Genomic DNA, 18,635 nt, shown 5'->3' with positions numbered 1-18,635 from the left:
GATCAAGGCAAAAAGGAGGTATCCTCGTCAACAATCGACAAACAACCGGCAATTGTCAATCACAGGCCGTAGTCAAAGAAGGCCAAAAACTATTATGGATCAAGGAGAAAACAGAGCAACAAGCAAACGGGCCATCGTGGTCAAGCAGCTCCATCGGATAGCCGAATCATTTTTGCAGCTAAACCAAACCGACTGATTGAGGGGGGATGGAGGCTGTGTCCCTGTGCTGTGCCCTGCCGTTTGGAGCGGGTTGACCGCCAGGCTCGCCTCGGCTACCGCCCCGATGGAACCAGCCCGGAGATAAGTGCAGCAGTCACGGCGTGCTTTGCTCGTGTCGAAGTTAACATTATTGTCAGGAGGAAGACGCCCGACCTTGAAAGGAGCGGTTTCACACACGGCCCACAATTTACTCGGAAGGTGAGCAAAGCTTGTTGTTGACCAGGTTGCACTTGCTGGTTCTGCCTCCACCTTCCTGCATGGAAGACAGTCGAGTCCCTGGCTTGACCACTGGAGCGATACTTGACTTACAAGTTAAGGTACATACAGTACCTACCTGATCCCTCCTGTCTTCGTTCAATATCTTATTCTTCGTTTTCTCTGGACCTGACGATGTTCCCCGATAACAATCAAGTCGGGCTTCTGGGTGTGCACGAGGGCCGCGTCATCGGCACTTCCCGGGCTAATAAGGGCGGAATGTTAGCGGGTGCAGGGGGGCACAGCCCCAGATCAATCAACCACAAGTCCCGACGTGATTTGCCCATCACCGATGGCCAGGACGGCAGAGCCGGGCGAAGCGGCTGACAGAAAAGCTTAATCCTGGCCAATTTGCTTGCTCCGTGTTGCACAACTCTGGCAACTTTGAACCCGATTGCTGACTGACCAGCTCGAAACGTGGTGTTTCTCATTACGCAGTTTTCAGTCCTCATCGTTAAAAGGATTTTATCGCGTAATACACCAGCGCTCGCCGTGTTTGCCAGGCAAACATCGCACCTGGTTCAAGATGCATAGATGCCTCTTCGGACGCTCGTCGAGGGAAGCTGAGGAGGACATCACCGATATCAACGAGAAAGCTGTCTGGACCCCGCGAGACTGGTCTGCCATCTCCTTGACAGCCATCAGGCTTCTTCAGTTCGCCTATTTCGCCTTCGTGCACGCCTCGCTCCGCAGCTTCGAGAGGTCGAGTTACTTTCGAGAAGATGGCCCTTGGCATCACTCGCCAGACGGGATGCGTCACTCGACGCGGATGATGCGCTGGGCTCGGATGCAGGTACGGTCCGACCGTGAGGTGTGACGAGAGAGCCACCATGCCTAACTCGCGCCGCCAGGCTTCTATAAACTTGATCTACCACGCCGCCGTCCTCGTCGTTCCCTGGCTGCTTCGGCTGGTGAGGGCGACCAGACGGCCATACGCCGGCTTCGCGGCCGTCTTTGGTGACGGGTGTGCCATGTTGGCCCTCCTTAATACTCTGGCCATGCTCGACACCGCCCACGAGGACTACTGTCACGGTCCCCCTCCGAGAGATGGTGCGTGCTGCCACACAGGCCGGGTTTGATTGCGCCGTGTTACTGACTCCCATCAGACTTTGATCTGCGCGCCATGTTCGGCAAGGGCAGCCGCCATCACGACATGAGCGGCCACCGTTCCGTCTGTCATTCGCTCGATGTGGTGTTTGGCCTGGGCAGTCTCGTCATGTGCGTATTCCCGCAGCTACTCTGGATCTGAACTAATGTCGCTCACTGTCTACAGCTTGTCACATGTCCTTAGCGCTGCTGTCACCGCCCTGCGGGCAAAGAGGCCAACCCCAACAGTGCATGCAAAGGTGGAAGCCGCCAGCGATGTAGAGCAGGCTATCCCTCGTCCACCCGCCCACGTCGAGACGAGTGTCCCCACAACGCCGAGGAGACAACACTCGCCGCCACCGCCTTATCTCCCCGTCGTCGCTGGGCTGGTTCAGGGGCATGCAAGCTACCCCGACCGCTCTGAGCCGATTACAGCCCCAAGAGGCCGGTCCTCTGTCGAGACCACTTCGTCTCTTGGCTTTGAGAACTACCTGGTATCTGATGGATGGCGTGCACCGGAGGTGCCTCCAGAATACTCGAGTAGGCCACCGAGCCTGCATCAAGTTCTGCCGTGAAGTAATGCTGTCGTTGGAGTTGGACTAGTCGCCATTTTGTCTGTTCGGGAAACATAGTGGGAGCGTAGCGTGATACCCCGTAATCGTGATAATACATGCAGTTTCTGTCACAGCTGCCGTCACAGCTCTTCTCTGTCTTTGTCATTATCACGTCTCACCTCGCAAGCCTCCTCTGGCCACGACAATACCCAACCCGTCACCGTCTTGAGCACCTCCACATCCCCCGGATCTCGCTCAAATAGCGGCCGATCCATCTTCTTCTCCAGCACCTTCTCCACCACAAACCCTCGCTCCCGCGCCAGATCAAAAAACGCCAAATCCTTGTGCTGCAACCACGGCCGATAGCTGGTAAACACAACAAACGCCTTGCTCGCCCGGCTCTTTTTGAGCGTCTGCTCGATCGTGCGCAGCATATTCCCGTGCTCCGAGTGCCGAAACAACAGATCCGCCAACACCAGCACATCAAAACCCCTTCCCCTTTCCTCTGCTGGTAAATAACCCAACAGTCTCCCCGGATCAGCCCCCCACACGAACCCATCCACCACGATATTCAACCCCTCCTCATGGTCATTCTCTTTCCCCTCATCTTTGACCCCCGGAATGAGCTCACACCCCCTCACATTCCGCCACATGTTTTCCACCAAATCATTATCCGGATAATCCGTCACGACCACCTTCCTCGCCCCCAGCGTCGCGGCCACGATGCTCGGCAGGCCCGCGCCGGCGCCCAGTTCCAGGACCGTGCGGTGCTGGACCAGGTGCGGTTGCGCCTCGAAGTGCGACGCGACCACGCGCGCGCCGTTCCAGAGGTGGTGGGCCTCCAGCGGGGAGTGACCGACCAGGTGCAGCGTGATGGTGGCGCCGGCGAGTGTCGTGTAGGATTGCGTTGTCGGGGGTGGGGTCGGCGGGTAGAAATCGGCGGGGTCTTGGAAGAGGGAGGCGTCGATGTCTGCTTCGGGTTCTCCGTCTGGGTTTGCCATTGTTGCCTGGTTTTTTGTGTGGTGAGGTGGTTCGTGCAGATTGTGTGGTGTGATATTTTCAATGTATGTGAGGCGAGAGATGAGGATTGGATGTGAGCGAGCGAGGTGTGTGAGAGAATTGGGGAGGTGAATCTGGAGCCTGATGTGGGGTGGGAAATTGTGCAGGGGATTTTACAGACCTGGTTGACCATCTCCAAACAGCATGTGATTAAATCGCGAACAGGGCTTGGGCTCAAAACGGAGGATAAAACAGAAACTCAGAGTGCCAATGTGTCGATGGAGATTGAAGGGCACATTATTGGCATGCTCTATGGCCGTACTCTATATAGATAGCAGTCCTTGGTTGTCTTTTTTCTGACGGGTTTATGTATTAATGAAGTACTCAACCCCCTTACGACACAGTGCAATCGACTCCAGGCACAAAATGACTCCTCTCCTACATTCTCCTCAAACCCACCCATCTTGAACTACCCCTTCCTTACCTCCCACCACCCCCAAACCTCATCCTCGCCAACTCTTTCAACCCCTCCACAACCCTCTCCTCCCGCTCCCGATACGCCCTGACCCTCTCCTCCCGCTCCGCCTGTCTCGCCCGTTCCGCCTCCTCCCGTCTACTCACCTTCTCCTTCCTCCTCTCCTCCCTCGCCCTTAACAAGGCCCTGTACTCCTCCACCGCATCCACGCCGCCCAGCAGCTCCCCCTCCCCAACCACCTCCTCGCCGGGCGACTTCTCCCGAAACCCCTTCAATTTCTCGTTCAGCTCCCGGCGCTTCTCGAGCCGCCGCTCGCGCGTTCCCACCTCGGCACGCGGGAGGACTTCGTCGAGGAGGGCTTTTTCTTGGGCGCGGTGCGCGCGGCGGGCGAGGCGGTGCGCTGCCAGGGAGGACGACTGTTCTGCCGCGAGGGCTTCGTCGCGGAGGGAGAGGTCGGTTTGGGTGGGGATCGAGGGGCCAGGGGCGCGGGCGGATGTTGATGGTGCGGTGGGAGGGTAGTCGCGCTGGTAATGTGTCTGTGGTTGGCCTGGAGGTGGGGGTGGTGGCGGGCCGTAGGCGTCTTCGTCGTCGTCGTCGTCGTCGTCGTTGTCGCCATCGGCATCGTCTGGGTTAACGGTGGGGTAGGGGGAGAGGGAACGGGAAGGTGGCAGTTTTGCGCTGTGCAAGGTTCGTTGTACGGACCGCGAGGGTGATGGCAGACGATACCGATCGCCCCCGTTGGCATCAAGGTTCCCCCCATAATCTCGGGCGGCGCTAGCAAAGACGACCGGGTCATACCAGCCCTCTGCGAGCTCCCCTCGGTTCCATTTGCCCATAAAACTCTTCCAGCGACCACGTAGTTCCGTCTCGTCGAGCGACCCAATGTCCAACCTCTTCTGCAGGTCCAGGTAGTGCGCAAACAGGGGCCTGAAGGCGGCCAAGTCGCTGCGCGAGAGCTGGCGAGCCCTAAGGGGAAGCTCTTTGCGTGATAACGTACACTCTGCCGAATATCGCCTTGCTGAATGATGGCGGTGACGGTGAGTATCCTCACGTCGGCGTTGGTGATGTCGGTAAGATAACCCACCACTTTCCCGATTCCCGCTGGGCGTACGTTCATCGTCCGGCTCCCTTGCTTCCTGATAGTCGAAGCGGCGCCGCTTTGCAGACCTCTCACTCTCCCCAATACCATCGTCTCTCATCCGCTCCCGTCCCAAGTTCCGATCCGCATCATAATCCCGCCAACGGGAGCTGTAGCCCTCCTCAACCAGGTGCCTCTCCCGAGCCCTTCTTTCCGTACGCGGGGACCTGGGCCTGGATCTGGACCCGGGACGTAACCTCGAGCTCGGCATACCTCTGCCAGCGTCTCGACTGCTGGTCCAATTCCCGACTGGTGATGCCGGCATTGCCGCCCACCCGCCAAACGTCCCTCAATCCTCAGTCACCTACTTTGTCGCGTTGAAACCTCGAGCTGACTGTCCCATACAAACAAATACCTCTCTCGAAGTGGAATTCCTCACGTAACAGTAGAACTCGGCGGCATTTGTCTCTGGTCTCGCCTGCTGTCTGGAGTTGGCTGTCAATTGCGTGACGTTTGAGTTTGATGTTGAAGTGCGTTAAGAGAGCGGATGAGTGGTGAGACGGGACTTTTGTTAGCGTCAAAACGTAGCGGTCTCCGTTACGCTCCGTTTTAGATACAGCTATGGCCCCACCTCCCAGTGCACTAACTAACCACCACGACGAACCGGCGTCAGGACAGGGTAAGGGTTCGATGCTCGCTGCAAACACGGTCTTATTCTTCAACAGAAGGAAATGAGAGATACAAGGAATTAATGAACAAATCAAATGAGAGTAAGGGGGTCGAGGTTTATGGAAACAATAGACATCAAACGGCGGGGAAAGAGATCAAGAACGAAGAAGAAAAAAAAAGGCCTGGACTTAGTTTGAAGACGACAACTATGCTCACCAGTTCAATGCCACAGGAACACACAGTTTCTTCTGGTCAACAAGTGTACCTGCAAAGCATGGCACACCAGAGGAGTACAGTATGTATCGACAAAACAGGAATAAGATAGGCGTGCGCAGACTTCGGCACACCTCTTCCATTCCACATCCGCCATACATCCGGTGACCAGCCTCTCCCTGCAATACTGGCCACCCAACATCCCTCAAGCTACACAACATCCCCCTAATTAAGGGGAATGTGATGAACCAAGCACCCGGGACAATCACAGCTGTCCCCGCACGGACAAGATTCCAGCTCCCCGCCACAGAGACCCGAGATGGGCAGGTTCACAAAGAAGTAGTCCATCGTCGACAGCGACTGCTCTTCGCCCTTTGGCGACCCCTCATTGCTCGCCGCCGGGGTGGGTGCCTCGGATCCGGCCAAGTCTTCTCCCGCCGCCAGTGTCGTCTGCGTGTGCCCTCCACCTCCTCCTGCTCCCGGGGTTGCATCCGCTCCCGCGCCGCCGGGACTGCTGCCGTTGCTGCCGCTGTATGCATTATTGACGTACTGGAACATCTGCGCGTTGAAAGGGTGGGCCAAGCAGCCGATACATTGACAGCCCTCGCCGCAGCTGCATTGGTGGCTCGTGCCGACGTCGACCGCATCTCCATTGGTGGCGGTGGGTGACATGGGCGTCGTCCCCAAAGACATGCTGGTTTGGGACGCTACCTGCTGCCAAATGAAGGGGTCGATCGGATGTTGCCAGGAACCGTAATCGCCCGGGTACCTAAAGACGGTCGGATACGGGAACTGCGGTATGTATGACTGTCCGTATGGTTGATGCGACGACGGCATGTTGTTTGGGGGGCAAGGTTTCTGTGCCTTGCTGGAACAGCAACTGCCGCTAGCTGACGGTGGCGGCATGTAGGACTGCCCATATCCCTGCTGAGGTAGCTGGGATGGTTGTGTATTGTTTTGAGCAGGAGCGGGAGCAGGTTCTTGTTTCTTTCTGGAACAGCAGCTGCCGCTGCCTGACGGCGGTGGCATGTAGGACTGCCCATATTCCTGCTGAAGTGGTTGGGGTAGTTGGGCATTGCTTTGAGGTGGAGGTGGAGCCGGAGCCGGAGTAGGCTCTTGTGGTTTGCTGCCACAACAACAGCTGCTCGAAGGTGCTACGACGTTCGCCTCGGGCGCCGGGGCGGCTGGTTGCACTGGACCGGTGGCCGGCGCATGTGCGTGGTTGCCGTTGACGAAAGGTGGTGACGCCATTGCCGCGCCAAAGCTGCCATTTGAAATTGAATAAAGCCGGCTCTCCTCCAACTTGACGGCGTGGTGAAGCTGGTTCGATTGGGGATACCCAAACCCCATGTTGTATGGCAATGGCGACGTAAGATTCGAGTTCTGCGGAGAGGCATACGTACTGCCCGGCCTAGCCGATAACACTCCCAGGCCCGCTCCAAACCCAGTCAAGTTCGGTCGTGAACTCTGAAGAATCGCGCTGCCTGTCATGGGCATCCCATTCGTAATACCGTTGCTGCCCGGGCCGGCTATCACGTTGATCGACCTCGGATCCATCCTCTCCAAGTTGGTGAGGTCGAAAGATTGCTTCCGGCCGTTGACTTTGGATCCGCTATTGGTCTTTGCTACTCGGAATGATGGCCGTGATGGGGATGTCGGAGGCTCGACCGGAGAGCGCTTATTCTCATCATCCTGCGCGATCTTCTCGTCTTCGGTAGGGCATCCACACTTCTGCTTCTTTGGAATGGCAACTCGAAGACCGCCGCAGGCACAGGGTCTCCCGGGAGGGCAGGGGCAGGTGCTGAGTGGCCGCCCAGGCTTCCGGACGGGAAGCATCACTCGTTCATGGAAGTGATTGCATTTTGTAGAACGGTGGCCACGTATACACGGTGCGCTGTGATGTCGGCAAAGTCAGCAACGGCGCATGATGGTTATACGCATTGGTGCCCGGTTCATTTGGGAGGGATAGAGAATGGAACAATTCGAATGAATGCCCATGAGATTCACAAGAGCACAAAAAATGGGGAGAGGTTCGGGGGAAAGAGGAGCGGAAGCAAGACATACCAGGCCACCTTTTGGCCATTGATGATAGGCATGCTGAAGGTTAGAGGGGTAGCGCCTCACCCAGCATCGGCCCGCTGACGGAGGTCGACGGAGGTTGAGACTGTGCTGGGACCGGAGGTAGCCGGGTGTTTGAACAATGCCGCGCTCGCCGGCCGGAAGGAACGGACACCGGTGACCCTGAAACTCGGACAAGCGAGCGAGCAGCGAGTTTGCACTCGGTTGAGGCGAGTCAGTGCAGACTGTGATGAGGCGTGATCGGCAGCTCTTCGAGCTTCCAGGCGAGGAGGATCCGGAGATCAGTTTGAGCAAATTGCGCAAGTTTCAGGGCTATATCGTGCATTCGCCTCCCCAACAGCCTTGAAAGACTCGATGTCTTAGCGCGGAAGACAACAAACAGAGCTGGTCAAGCGCGCGGAAACGACGGCCGAGTTACAAAGCGGTCCGTTATCCCAGATGATGGCGCGTTCAGCGGTCAAAACGACCTTGATTCTCGGAGGACCAGACCATGGATTCCAGTCCGGAGGGCGTCTGCGGGAGCCAACTTGGCGGCTGGATGTTGCAAGGCGAGCGTTGAGGTGGCCCGTGAACAACCGCGGTCCGGCCGATGTTTCACGCACGAGGTATCGAATTGGACAATCGCCCGAGAACCGCGACGACGATGAGTTGTGCTGCAACAATGATGTTGACTGCCTTTAATGAAAGGCACAGGTGGAGAAGTGAGATTCCTGGGCCGCTGTCAGACCTGGACTCGGAAAGCTCTGCTGACCGCAGCCTCCTTCCTGCAATCGCCGCGGGTGAAAGGACCTTCGCACCTGCCTCCCGTCGTCGTTGAGCTCTTCAAGGTTGCCGTCTGCGTGTGAGCAAGAGCTTCAATCAGCCCATGGTCATAAGCTCTTTTCTGGTTCGATCTCTACAAGTCACAGCTCGGCGCTCGCATGCAAGAGTGGGCAAGTGGGGCCAGGGCTTTTGGCAGTCGGAGAGATGAGCAAGTTTCCATTGGCTGAAAATGGGGCGTTAAAAGGCCAGCCTTGGCCTCTTCTGTTAGGATGGCACAAGGCAGGTCAAGGGGATGAGGAAATCAGTAAAGGGACTTCTCAAGAGAGAACTCGAAAGGGAAGGAGGAAAGAAAACAGAGAGTTAATCAGGAGAAAGGCCAGAAAAGATGTGAGCGAAGAAAAGAGAATGGACAACGAGCAAAAGGAGAACGTTGACTTGCTCTTGTCAGACCTGGTATAGTGCTTAGGTCACACCATAACGTTAGCTGGCAAACTGGAGGAGCTGTGCCGATGCTTGCGGCGTGGGATGTTGTGCCATCACCAACTTGACTAAGCAAGTCCCCGATGTCACCACAAAATACTCAGGAGCATTCCAATCTTCTGCTTGTTACGGAGGTGGCAGAGTATGTACAGCAATTCACACCTCAATGATGACTTGACGCTGGCACATCTGACGCCTTTAAGAAGCGTGGTGGGAGATGCCCCGTTCATCCCGCTGAGATCAAGGTATACCTCCGTAGTGTGTTTCTCTCACGACGCTTACCCCCCAGCTGGCCAGGTGCTCTTCACAACGGCGTTTGGGGACCACCACTACTCGTGGACTCACGGATTTAGGTGTGTCATTGAAACATGGCATCGGCAGCTGAGCCGAGCCACGGTGGGATGTCTGGCTGCTAAAAAACAACGGCAAGGCCCAAGCCTGCTTCTCCGTACCGGTGGTTAGCACCAACCCCTCTTGCAGCAAAGTTCTTTGGCGAGGTCCCGGCCCCGTGGATGGAGCGATGCAGCCGGGGCACTTCCCGGAAGCCCTGCAGCGAGTTGGCATGGCAAAGCGACACGAGGGGTGGGTGGGTAACACCCAACCTGCCAACCTCTTTTCTTTTCCCGGCTCGCTTTACAAAGCTCGGACGACGGCTGGGCAGTTGTGGGTTTGCCAATTTTGACGGCTTCATGTCACCACAACCGTTCAAATGGCCCCATCCGAATCAGAATCCGCAAACATGTCCATGGCCCGCATCCGTTTTCGAGCAGGCGCCTGCGCCGGCTCCGACGTAGACATCTGAAAGCTGCCGATAGATGTGTTGGTCTCTGTTCCGGCTGGCACAGGCACCGCCGGTGTCTGTTTCGACTTCGCTGTAACATCACCTTTGGTCGACGCATCTGCAGAACCGTCATACGGCTCGCCGTCAAGGTCCAGGTCGGAGAATGCATCGTCCAGGCCAGCCAGGTACTGCAGACGAACCGAATCCAACTCTTCTTCGTCGCCGCCATCAGCGTACAGTAAGTTCTCGACGTTGTCATCCACAGTATCCTGGTCCACGGCCTCCTTCGTCGACACCGGCAGGAAGCCGCCGCTCTTCCCGCCATCGTCAACGGGGACCGCTTCGACGGTCTTCCACCGCCCGGCGGCCTTCCTCTCTGTTTCAGCCCCGTTGGTCTCTTTCCTGGCGATAGGTGGGTTCTCAAAGGTGCGGACAAACGACTCGTGGGTCTCAACCGGAAACACGCACCACCCTTCCCACAGGTTCAGGACGAGCCCGACGCTGCGCTTCCACTTGTCGGCGCGCAGACGGCCCCAGCTCAGCTTGTCGGCCATCATGCCCAGCATCTCAAATGTCTTGCGCTTCCGGAGTGCCGCTTCGAACAATTGCCGATAGCGCCAGGCGTGACGGATCCCACTACTGGAGGAGGAGGACAGAATATCGCTGATTACGTAGAGACCCAGGAGACGTGCCACACTGAGATCAGGGGCATCGGAAGTGGCTTTGTCCCCGGGCGCGGGTGACGGGTCACGGGAGTCGTCCTCGCCGCCGTCTCTGTACTTGGCTCCTGGTTTATAGTCCGGGTTGGCTGATGTATACGCGAATGGCTGCTCGACATTCGAGACGATCATGTCTACGACCTCGTCTGCACCCCTGCTGGCGTGGGTGATGGCAAATGCCGTTACACTCGCAATGTCGCCCTTTCGGAGTTTGGACAGTGTCGTCGGTAACCGAGCCAGCAGATGGGCCAGCTTGAATTTCTCGAATGGGTTCAGGAATGTGTCGTCCTGGTCCGGCCCGTCGTAATGTCGAGTTTGCTCGTCTTCAAATTCATCGTCATCTGAAGAGTTGTAGTCCGAGTCGGAAATGAACTCGGCGACGTCCGTGGTGAACTCATATGGAAGCCGCCGTTCGGGCTTTCTCCAGGCGTGGCTACCCTCGAATATTGCAAGATACTCGAGCTTCCCTTTCGTAAACTGCAAACCTGTCACAATCTCCCACAGTCTCCAGCGATACCAGACTCCGCCTTCACTGCGGGAATCCCAAATCCAAGCCCATTTCTCATCGCGCTGAACGTCTGGTCGGGACATGAGGAGGGCTTCGAATTCTGGACCGTGCTCCAGAACAGATTCAACGACTTTGTGAATCATGCGTAGTTGCTTAATGTCTCGCGGCGCGCGAACCGGGACATGAAGAATACCGGCCCTGTTGAGCGAACCGCCCATCGGGGGGCCATATGATGTCGGAGGCGCATATGCCCGACCGTGGCCCATCGGCACGTGTGCCGGCCTTGTAGGGCCCTCGTCGACCTTCCTCGCGCCAAATGGATACGAGACAGTCGCCGAGGAAGTGACAGCCGCCAGGCCAGATGACATGGCGGCAGAAGAAAGATGCCGGTGCAGGGAGAGGAAGAAGCCGAAACCTAGGTAGCGGTTTTGCAGAGCGCTCACGGCATTGTCAATCTCGGTAGCAGGCGTCTCTTTGGACAAGGTGACGACAGCAGCAATAGACTTCCGCTCCGTACCGCTGGGACCAGCGGGCGGCACAATCTTGACGTTCTCAACGGTCAGGTTGGCCGGAATCAGGGACTTGATGAAGGCGGGCGATGTGCCCGGGGGTATGTTCGCGAGGCGGAGTGTCGGTTTGGATATCGCCTTTTCCTCGGCCCTGTCGGCGGTTGTGCTATCTCCCTCGTCGTCGCTGGCTTCGAATGCCTTGGAGACGGGCAGCGTGCCCAAGTCCCTGTCCCTGTCCCGGTTTTCAAACGCTAGTCTCCCGCGTCCCTCGTCCGAGTCTCGGTGGAAGCCATCGTATGATCTCTTCTTCCCAAACGATGACGGCGGGGGCCCCAAGCTTCCCGGACCGCTCTTCAGCGACGCGCCAGAGGGGACGCCGAAGTGTCTCTTTCCTGTCCCTCCTCCAAACGTGGTACCACTGCCGAACGTTGGTCTGTCGGGCCCTCCCCAGCCCAACCTTGACGGGCCATGACGCGATCCACGGAAGGAATCGTCTTCATCGTCGTGGGCAAAGCTCTTGACGAAGTCCTCGTAAACGGCGGCTGTCTCTTCGGCCTCTCTTCGACGCTTTGCTTCGGCTTCGGCCTTTTGTCTCTCGAAAGCGGATTGCTTGCCCGGCTTCTGGAGTTTCGCTTCGACGTCAGGAAATTCGGCAATCTTCTTGGCAGATGACATTTTCGGCGGCTCACGTGTATTGGACACGCATATTCAAGTTGGTTGATGGTTGTGGTGACCTTTGCTGGCGCACAGCGTTATGCTCACGCTGACCGCCAGCTCCCGACAACTGGACAGGCTTGATTGGTCTGTGCGCCACCGGCAAGCACATAGGATCATGGGATGGTCTCGATCTTCGCGAAATGCCCTGGTATACAAAGCTTACGGCAACCTGAGTTTTAAATTCGTGAAAGCTTAGGTACTTGGAAAGAACCCGTCGCAGTAAGGGCGCGTGAGCTCAGAATGGAAACAACTGTTATGTACCTAAGGTAAGTTGCATACAGAGCACCATCATTGCACCATCACTGCAACGCTCACATGCCAGAGGCGAGTTGGTGAACTGCCGGCTGAAGCCAGCTGCAAATCCTCTGCCCATTCTTGGGGAGTAGGCCCAATCAATCACCAGATCACAGCCGTGGATGACGGTTGAGAAAGCATGCCTCCTCCATCAATGCATGAAGAACTGATCTCTTTCTTCAAACACCTCCGACCGGTGTTTGACGGACCAGCTTGTTCGACCAACGTGATATGGTCCCGGTGGATACAACATGACTATGGGTACGACTTCTTTGTTGGCCCTTTCTTATTTTCCATTCTCGCCGTCTCTGTCATTCGACCATCTCACTGCGCCCTTCCCCGCTCCGAACTGCCCCAGAATCCCAAAGCCGAGCCCGGAGACTGGAGATGGCCTTATCGTGCCATTCTCGTACACGATGGCTGCTCCACAACCCGCTTACTTTAAACCCCTTAGGTGCTTCTTGGTCCACGGTGCTCGTGGCCTGTTGATTTCGACTCGGACAAAGCGACGGGTTGTAGCAGGACTCCTAAGTTGGGGGAACACAGTGACTATTTTTCTCATCACGAGAGCCATGACACACGGGCTATCTTTCTCAACCCCCGACCTGGTTAGACGGCCTTTTGTGATCCGTGTTTGAGACCCTGTTTGAATTCCGGAATTTGTGCTGCCGTTCCGTTCCCCAGATGGCTCGAGCTGCGTCATCCTCCCCTTCCTCCTCACCCCTTCCCTTCTCGCCTCCTTCCTCAATTCTCATCATCGGCTCTGGCGTCTTCGGGCTCAGCACCGCCTTGGCCCTCGCCCGTCGTGATGACTTCGCCCATTGCTCGATAACGGTCGTCGATAGGTCTGACACCGCCCAACCAGGGGTCTTCCCCTCTCCGGACGCCGCCAGCATCGACACGAGCCGCATCATCAGAGCCGACTACGCTGATCCAGCCTACGCTGCACTGGGTGACGAGGCCCAGGTGCAATGGCGCAAGCAGGACGAGCCCGCCGATCTGGGTGGCCAGGGGCGCTACAGTGAGACTGGACTGATCCTTGTTGGCGACTTCACGCCGCCTGCGCCCTCAGCAGCCCCGTCAGCGGATGGGGGGTTGAAACAGAAACCCAAGCTGACGGGCATGGATTATGCTCGCCTGAGCTGGGCCAACGTCTTGTCCTTGGCGGCTAAAGACCCTGAACTCGCCGCCCGTGTCCGCGAGCTGCCCGACTCGGAGGCCATCCGTGAGGCTCTGGGCACTGGCGGGAGCTCTGGTTTCTGGGGTTATATCAATCATAACAGCGGTTGGGCCAACGCCGCTGCCACAATGGCCTGGTTTCTCGACGAGGTCCAGCAGACGGGCCGTGTCAACTTCATCGCCGGCACCGTTGTCTCCCTGGAGCACGACGAAACCACCGTCACCGGCACCAAGCTCTCCGACGGCCGGGTCCTGTCCGCTGATCTCATCGTCGTCGCAGCAGGTGCTTGGACCGGCGGCCTAGTTGATTTGGGCGGGCAAGCGGTCGCCACGGGCCAGGTGATGGCCTACGTGGAGCTCACCCAAGCCGAACAAGACGAACTCGCAAATACGCCGGTCATCCTGAACCTCTCATCAGGCCACTTCATCATCCCGCCAACCAACCGCGTCCTCAAAATCGCCCGGCATGCCTACGGCTACCTCAACCCGACCACTCTGCTCACCAACCCACCCCTCCCGCTCAACCCAGCAATCACCCCGCCCACCACCGTCTCCCTCCCCCGAACGGCCCTAACCGACCCATCCCTCTCCATCCCCCGTGACGCCGAACTCGACCTCCGCTATGCCCTCCAGGAGATGATACCCTGGTCGACGCTCCGCAACCGCCCGTTCTCCAAGACCCGCCTGTGCTGGTACTCGGACACGGCCACGGGCGATTTCTTGATCGACTACCACCCCTACTGGCGCGGCTTGTTCGTCGCGACGGGCGACAGCGGGCACGCATTCAAATTCCTGCCCGTTATTGGCGACAAGATCGCCGACTGCATCGTGCGCGAACCGCCGGCTGAGTTCCGAGGGAAGTGGGACTGGAAGGTGACGGAAGGGTCCAGGAGGGATGTGTTTACTGAGGATGGGACCAGGGGAGGCACGCCTGGGCTGGTGCTCGCTGATGTCCTACCTGAAGAACACGGAAGGGCATAGTGTGTGGGTGTGATCTTCATTGAAGAAGCGCGGAGGGGGAATCAGGACAGGTAAGCTCACAAACACCACCCGTCTCACGGGCCCAGGATTTAATCAATGATGGTAGTATTTGACGGCAGCAAGAACCACGGCTGAAAACCATAACAGTCCTTCTCTTCAACATGCGCCGCCATAACGGGTAAATTCGAGCCGGCGGCGAGAGGAAAGAAGCTCAGCGAAAGAGCACTCAGCGGCTGATGCCATCCATCGTCTCTGTCAGGGGAGTTAAAATCTCCCCTGCAAGCCAGGTTCCGGCTTTCCTTGGTAGTCCAGACAAATACTCTCCTTGCGAATGACCTGCTGCCGCGCGCCAACCCAGTTGTGTGAGTGCCGAATGATGTTTCAAACCAGACTGAAATGTTACATCATCCCAATCCATCCCAACAACCCCTCCAAGAGGAGCGAGCGAAACGAGCAGGCAAGCCGTCGCATATCACAAATCCACAACCACCCCAGAGTCATGCTCTGCCTCCCATTCTTCGTTCGCCATCCCATCATCCCCCCAAACCTCTCTCTTTTTGGGGCTACCCAATAAACGGGTATTCGCCGCAAGCTCATTAAGGGACGGGGCAGGAACCGGTGCCTGCTTTTCTTGGTGCCGCAACCAGTGCCCTGTCATGTGCGCAATCATTCTATGGGTAAACTATACCCCCGAGCGGGAGCGCTTCCGCAAACTCGAGGATTCCGCGAGAAAAGTTGCGGAAAAGAGCGAGAAATCCCTACTGTAATATTCCGTCCGCCCCGTCCGAAACGCCTGTGCAATGCTGTGCTGTGGGAAAAGAGGAAGAAGGAAACGACAATCGCAATGATACAAGTGTCCCGAGGTCCTGGCTTCTTTTGCCAGCCAGCCGGATTTCTTTTTTCGGGTGGTTATGATCTTGTCGTGAAATCATGACCGTGGACTGGCGGGTGTAGTGTACAAGTCGTTGGCAAATTGTGATGATGTGGTTTTCTTGTGGCAGCGAGTACCTGATAGCCACAACTTCCACGTTGACAAGTCGAGAAAATTAAACCTTGCGGAAATCTGCCAATAACGATTAGTATCGATGCAGAGATGTTAAGGATTGACACAAACTAACCTTGCAGCACGGGGTAAATCATCTCGAACGCCTGGTAAATTTCCTCGCGCACCTTGGCACCGGTGAGGACTATCTTGCCGCTGACGAAAATGAGTAAAACGATCTTTGGCTTGATCATGCGGTAGATGAGACCCGGGAAGAGCTCGGGCTCGTACGAGCTAAAGTTGTGATGCTTCGACGCAAGACCCTCCAGACGGATGGGAAACTTAATGTCACACGAGCCAACGATGTTCTGGATCTTGAAGTCGGTGAACTTGGCGTTGAAGCCAAGCTTTTGAATGATACGAGCGTACTTGCGCGAGGCGAGCTTCGAATCATCCTCTGACTTAGCGCCGGTCACTACCATCTTGCCGCTGGCGAAGATGAGCGCAGTCGTCTTCGGCTCGCGAATACGCATGATGACAGCAGCGAAACGCTTGGGGTTGTACTGCTTCTGGTCAGAACTGCGCGGCAAAGAACGGTTGACGACAGAAACCATGTGCAAACGCTTTTTCTCACTCGAGCAAAGCGCGCCAGGTTTCTGGCTCAACACGTACCTCCGCATTGCGAGCATGCAGCGCGATCGTCTTCAGGTCCAGACGGCAATCCAAGTTGACCGTTGCCACAATGTTCCTGAGCGGGTTAGCCCACAGCCTCGTCAGCGCAGTGCTACAGAGGATTCCCTACTGGAGCGTGGGCGTGATGCCACTCGGGCCCGCAGGACCAGCTCCCGGCGTCGCAGCGGGGGTCGCGGGAGTCACCCCAGTACCGTTGGCGGCTTGAACGCCCTGCTGCTGAACGCCGTTGGTGACCGCGATGTTGCTCTGCACCGCAGGAGTCGCGAGCTCGTTGGCGCCGCCAGGAAACGACAGCGAGCCAGGCGCAGTGAAGGCCTTGGCCTGCGCAGCGTTCGAAGGATGAGTCTGAATACCCTCCATTTCGCTTGGCGATGTAAACCAAGCAAATTGATCGAGGATCTTTTTGCTGGCGCGAACAAATCTACAGGTGGAGGACGGTTAGAAAAGGTATCAGAATGATGCGCAGAAACGCGGACTCTGATAATTGAGAGAAGGTGATGCAAAATCGCGTCGCCGACCGTAAGGTTATATGTATGAAGGGAAGATAAATTGGCAAAAGCGATTTTAATTTTATTGAGGCCGGGTGTAAAGAGTGCGCGTTTCCGACAATCACTGGATTGCCCAACGCGGTGAAGGTATAAACACGCATGGGTGGCTGGGAGCGAGAGCGGTGATAGAGTTAAAGATGGGACGAAAGGGTTCATTGGGAAATCATACCAGAGGTGGGAGATGAACAAATTAATGTGTCCCCCGAGCCTGTTGTCCGCCTGCAAACACCTTTCGAGGATTGGTCGAGATTTTTCAATCAACGACCCGGCCGAAGACCTCAAACAATTGTTGCCGGTGATACTGTCGTGCGCTTAAGTGCGACTGACGGGTGCTCCGAGCCAGAAGACGCCTCGATGGAGAGAAACCGGGGCGGGTTGCGGCACAAGGAGCGGAGAGCTGGATTCCCCACACTGCAACTCACGGCGAGATGGTCTTCCGCGGGAAGAGAATATGCAAGGCGCACTGTGATTTGTGCAAACGTATCTTCTATTACCCTCGACGATTAAAGGGTCGACCGTGAACAGGCGTCGGGTTCCTTGGAGGTCAAAGGGCGCCAAGAGTGACGACTGAATGGCGGGCCCTAGTCCAGAAACGAGAGGACGATCGCCTGTTTAGAGTCTCGACAGATTAATCTTCAGCTCTAAATGAATGAGAAATTGCGCCCACACAACGCAAATGTATCGGAAGAAGAACCGTTGATGTCGAAAAGACAAGGCAACGGCCGACGTCAATGTCGTAGTGGAAAGTGGAGTTTCGGAGACGGTAGGAGGTGTGGGGTCAATTTCTGTGGCCGGAGGCAGGTAGCAACGGCCGGTTGGAGACATCCGCGTGCGGGCGCAAAAAATTTGGGGGGAGCTGCACCTACTTATAATTTTTCCTGGAACCCTCGGTGGCGCCTCAGGCAGCAACGCTATCTTGTGGCGGCGGGGCTCCTGCTTCTTTTCATGTTTTGGGAACCTAATGCGGCGAATCAAAGCGCAGCACATGAAATTTTTATCTCTTCTGCAGCCAATAAAATCGGCTGTCCTTGCTCGCCTCCTGGAAACGCTCCTGCACACAGTCTCAAGGTACCGGTACCCAGGCTTGGCCTTGAAATGCAAACAGCCATCTCGGCCGCCTTCGCTTCCAGCTTGTGAGCTCCAGCATCACCCAACCATTCCCGACCATTCGCATCGCAACCAGAAACCCGTCACACACACCATACCACCCCCTGAAACGGTTGCTCCCCCCTTCCCTCTTTTCTTGGCTTTGCTATGTATGTACTCCGTATTTTCGAATACCTCCCTCCCTCTCTCCCTCTCCCCTTCTCTTTCGTTTTCGTTCTCTTCTTGTTTTTTTTTTTTTTTTTTTGAGGCTGCGTCTCTGCTCAATAGAAGACTGCAGCTTCATTCCTGCGACGTCGACAGATAAGTTTCGAGTTGGTTTATGCGTTGACGCGTTTTAGGTTTTTCACTCCACCTGTACGCAGTCTCGCCGGATGATGATCGCCACCCGCCAAACGCCATCAGCTTGACCTGGACCGACTATCTCAAGACACAACTGACCACTGCAGAAGCCTTGCTTAAGCAACGGTAAGCAACTACGAGACCGGTTGTCCCCATGCTGCCGGCGAATCTAGGCGCGGTTTTCGGCTCTCGAGCGCCAAAACCTCAGGACGCAACCTCACAGCAAATGCTTCCAAGGACGATTCGGCGACGAATACTTTGATGGCGATCCCGTTTCCGCCGGAAAGACGCGTGGCTCGAGGTTGTTGGCGGGCTCAGGCACCCTTCAGCCACACCGCATTCCGACGCCTCATGACGAGAGAAAGCGAAGATGAATCATTGATCCATATTTCACACTTTCCGGAATTCT

The 18,635-nt window shown here is 56.6% G+C and overlaps 7 protein-coding genes across 7 annotated transcripts; 2 read left to right on the top strand and 5 right to left on the bottom strand.

Moving 5' to 3' along the window:
* Nucleotides 1-722: 722 nt before the first annotated feature.
* On the top strand, nt 723-2,195 carry N657DRAFT_254245 (uncharacterized protein). The gene is made up of 4 exons (XM_062786453.1): nt 723-1,267; nt 1,326-1,524; nt 1,581-1,692; nt 1,748-2,195. Exons 1-4 carry the CDS (start codon nt 1,001-1,003, stop codon nt 2,133-2,135), a joined length of 966 nt encoding a protein of 321 aa, XP_062643312.1. The 5' UTR covers nt 723-1,000; the 3' UTR covers nt 2,136-2,195.
* N657DRAFT_650034 (uncharacterized protein) lies at nt 1,785-3,253 on the bottom strand. Its single transcript, XM_062793850.1, has one exon. It carries the CDS (start codon nt 3,113-3,115, stop codon nt 2,255-2,257), a length of 861 nt encoding a protein of 286 aa, XP_062643311.1. The 5' UTR covers nt 3,116-3,253; the 3' UTR covers nt 1,785-2,254.
* A 140-nt stretch (nt 3,254-3,393) lies between these two features.
* Nucleotides 3,394-5,223, bottom strand: N657DRAFT_650033 (uncharacterized protein). The gene has a single exon (XM_062793849.1). It carries the CDS (start codon nt 4,989-4,991, stop codon nt 3,594-3,596), a length of 1,398 nt encoding a protein of 465 aa, XP_062643310.1. The 5' UTR covers nt 4,992-5,223; the 3' UTR covers nt 3,394-3,593.
* A 364-nt stretch (nt 5,224-5,587) lies between these two features.
* N657DRAFT_253786 (uncharacterized protein) lies at nt 5,588-7,975 on the bottom strand. Its single transcript, XM_062786451.1, has 2 exons — nt 7,613-7,975; nt 5,588-7,442 (listed from the first exon to the last, which is right to left on the bottom strand). The coding sequence occupies exons 1-2, from the start codon at nt 7,642-7,644 to the stop codon at nt 5,774-5,776; spliced, it is 1,701 nt and encodes a 566-aa protein (XP_062643309.1). The 5' UTR covers nt 7,645-7,975; the 3' UTR covers nt 5,588-5,773.
* A 1,599-nt stretch (nt 7,976-9,574) lies between these two features.
* N657DRAFT_581519 (uncharacterized protein) lies at nt 9,575-12,061 on the bottom strand (the record flags this gene model as incomplete). The annotated part of the gene is made up of 1 exon (XM_062789539.1): nt 9,575-12,061. One exon carries the CDS (start codon nt 12,059-12,061, stop codon nt 9,575-9,577), a length of 2,487 nt encoding a protein of 828 aa, XP_062643308.1.
* A 900-nt stretch (nt 12,062-12,961) lies between these two features.
* N657DRAFT_253894 (putative fructosyl amino acid protein) lies at nt 12,962-14,755 on the top strand. Its single transcript, XM_062786452.1, has one exon. The coding sequence runs from the start codon at nt 13,082-13,084 to the stop codon at nt 14,555-14,557; it is 1,476 nt and encodes a 491-aa protein (XP_062643307.1). The 5' UTR covers nt 12,962-13,081; the 3' UTR covers nt 14,558-14,755.
* Nucleotides 14,756-15,603: 848 nt separating this feature from the next.
* N657DRAFT_684331 (TBP-domain-containing protein) lies at nt 15,604-16,592 on the bottom strand (the record flags this gene model as incomplete). The annotated part of the gene is made up of 4 exons (XM_062796669.1): nt 15,604-15,620; nt 15,676-16,102; nt 16,212-16,287; nt 16,342-16,592. The coding sequence occupies 4 exons, from the start codon at nt 16,590-16,592 to the stop codon at nt 15,604-15,606; spliced, it is 771 nt and encodes a 256-aa protein (XP_062643306.1).
* Nucleotides 16,593-18,635: the final 2,043 nt, after the last annotated feature.

This window comes from Parathielavia appendiculata, assembly GCF_033297405.1.
Source record: "Parathielavia appendiculata strain CBS 731.68 unplaced genomic scaffold N657scaffold_25, whole genome shotgun sequence".
NCBI lineage: Eukaryota > Fungi > Ascomycota > Sordariomycetes > Sordariales > Chaetomiaceae > Parathielavia > Parathielavia appendiculata.
This window is presented reverse-complemented; position numbering and strand designations above follow the sequence as displayed.

Excerpts from the sequence above, each read along its gene's own strand:
- N657DRAFT_650033 (XM_062793849.1), bottom strand. The coding sequence starts at position 4,991 with ATGCCGGCATCACCAGTCGGGAATTGGACCAGCAGTCGAGACGCTGGC.
- N657DRAFT_253786 (XM_062786451.1), bottom strand. The coding sequence starts at position 7,644 with ATGCCTATCATCAATGGCCAAAAGGTGGCCTG. Across the intron at positions 7,443-7,612 it reads AATGGCCAAAAGGTGGCCTG|CGCACCGTGTATACGTGGCC; the intron begins GTATGTCTTGCT and ends CCGACATCACAG.
- N657DRAFT_254245 (XM_062786453.1), top strand. The coding sequence starts at position 1,001 with ATGCATAGATGCCTCTTCGGACGCTCGTCGAGGGAAGCTGAGGAGGAC. Across the intron at positions 1,268-1,325 it reads TGCGCTGGGCTCGGATGCAG|GCTTCTATAAACTTGATCTA; the intron begins GTACGGTCCGAC and ends TCGCGCCGCCAG. Across the intron at positions 1,525-1,580 it reads CGGTCCCCCTCCGAGAGATG|ACTTTGATCTGCGCGCCATG; the intron begins GTGCGTGCTGCC and ends GACTCCCATCAG.
- N657DRAFT_253894 (XM_062786452.1), top strand. The coding sequence starts at position 13,082 with ATGGCTCGAGCTGCGTCATCCTCCCCTTCCTCCTCACCCCTTCCCTTC.
- N657DRAFT_650034 (XM_062793850.1), bottom strand. The coding sequence starts at position 3,115 with ATGGCAAACCCAGACGGAGAACCCGAAGCAGACATCGACGCCTCCCTC.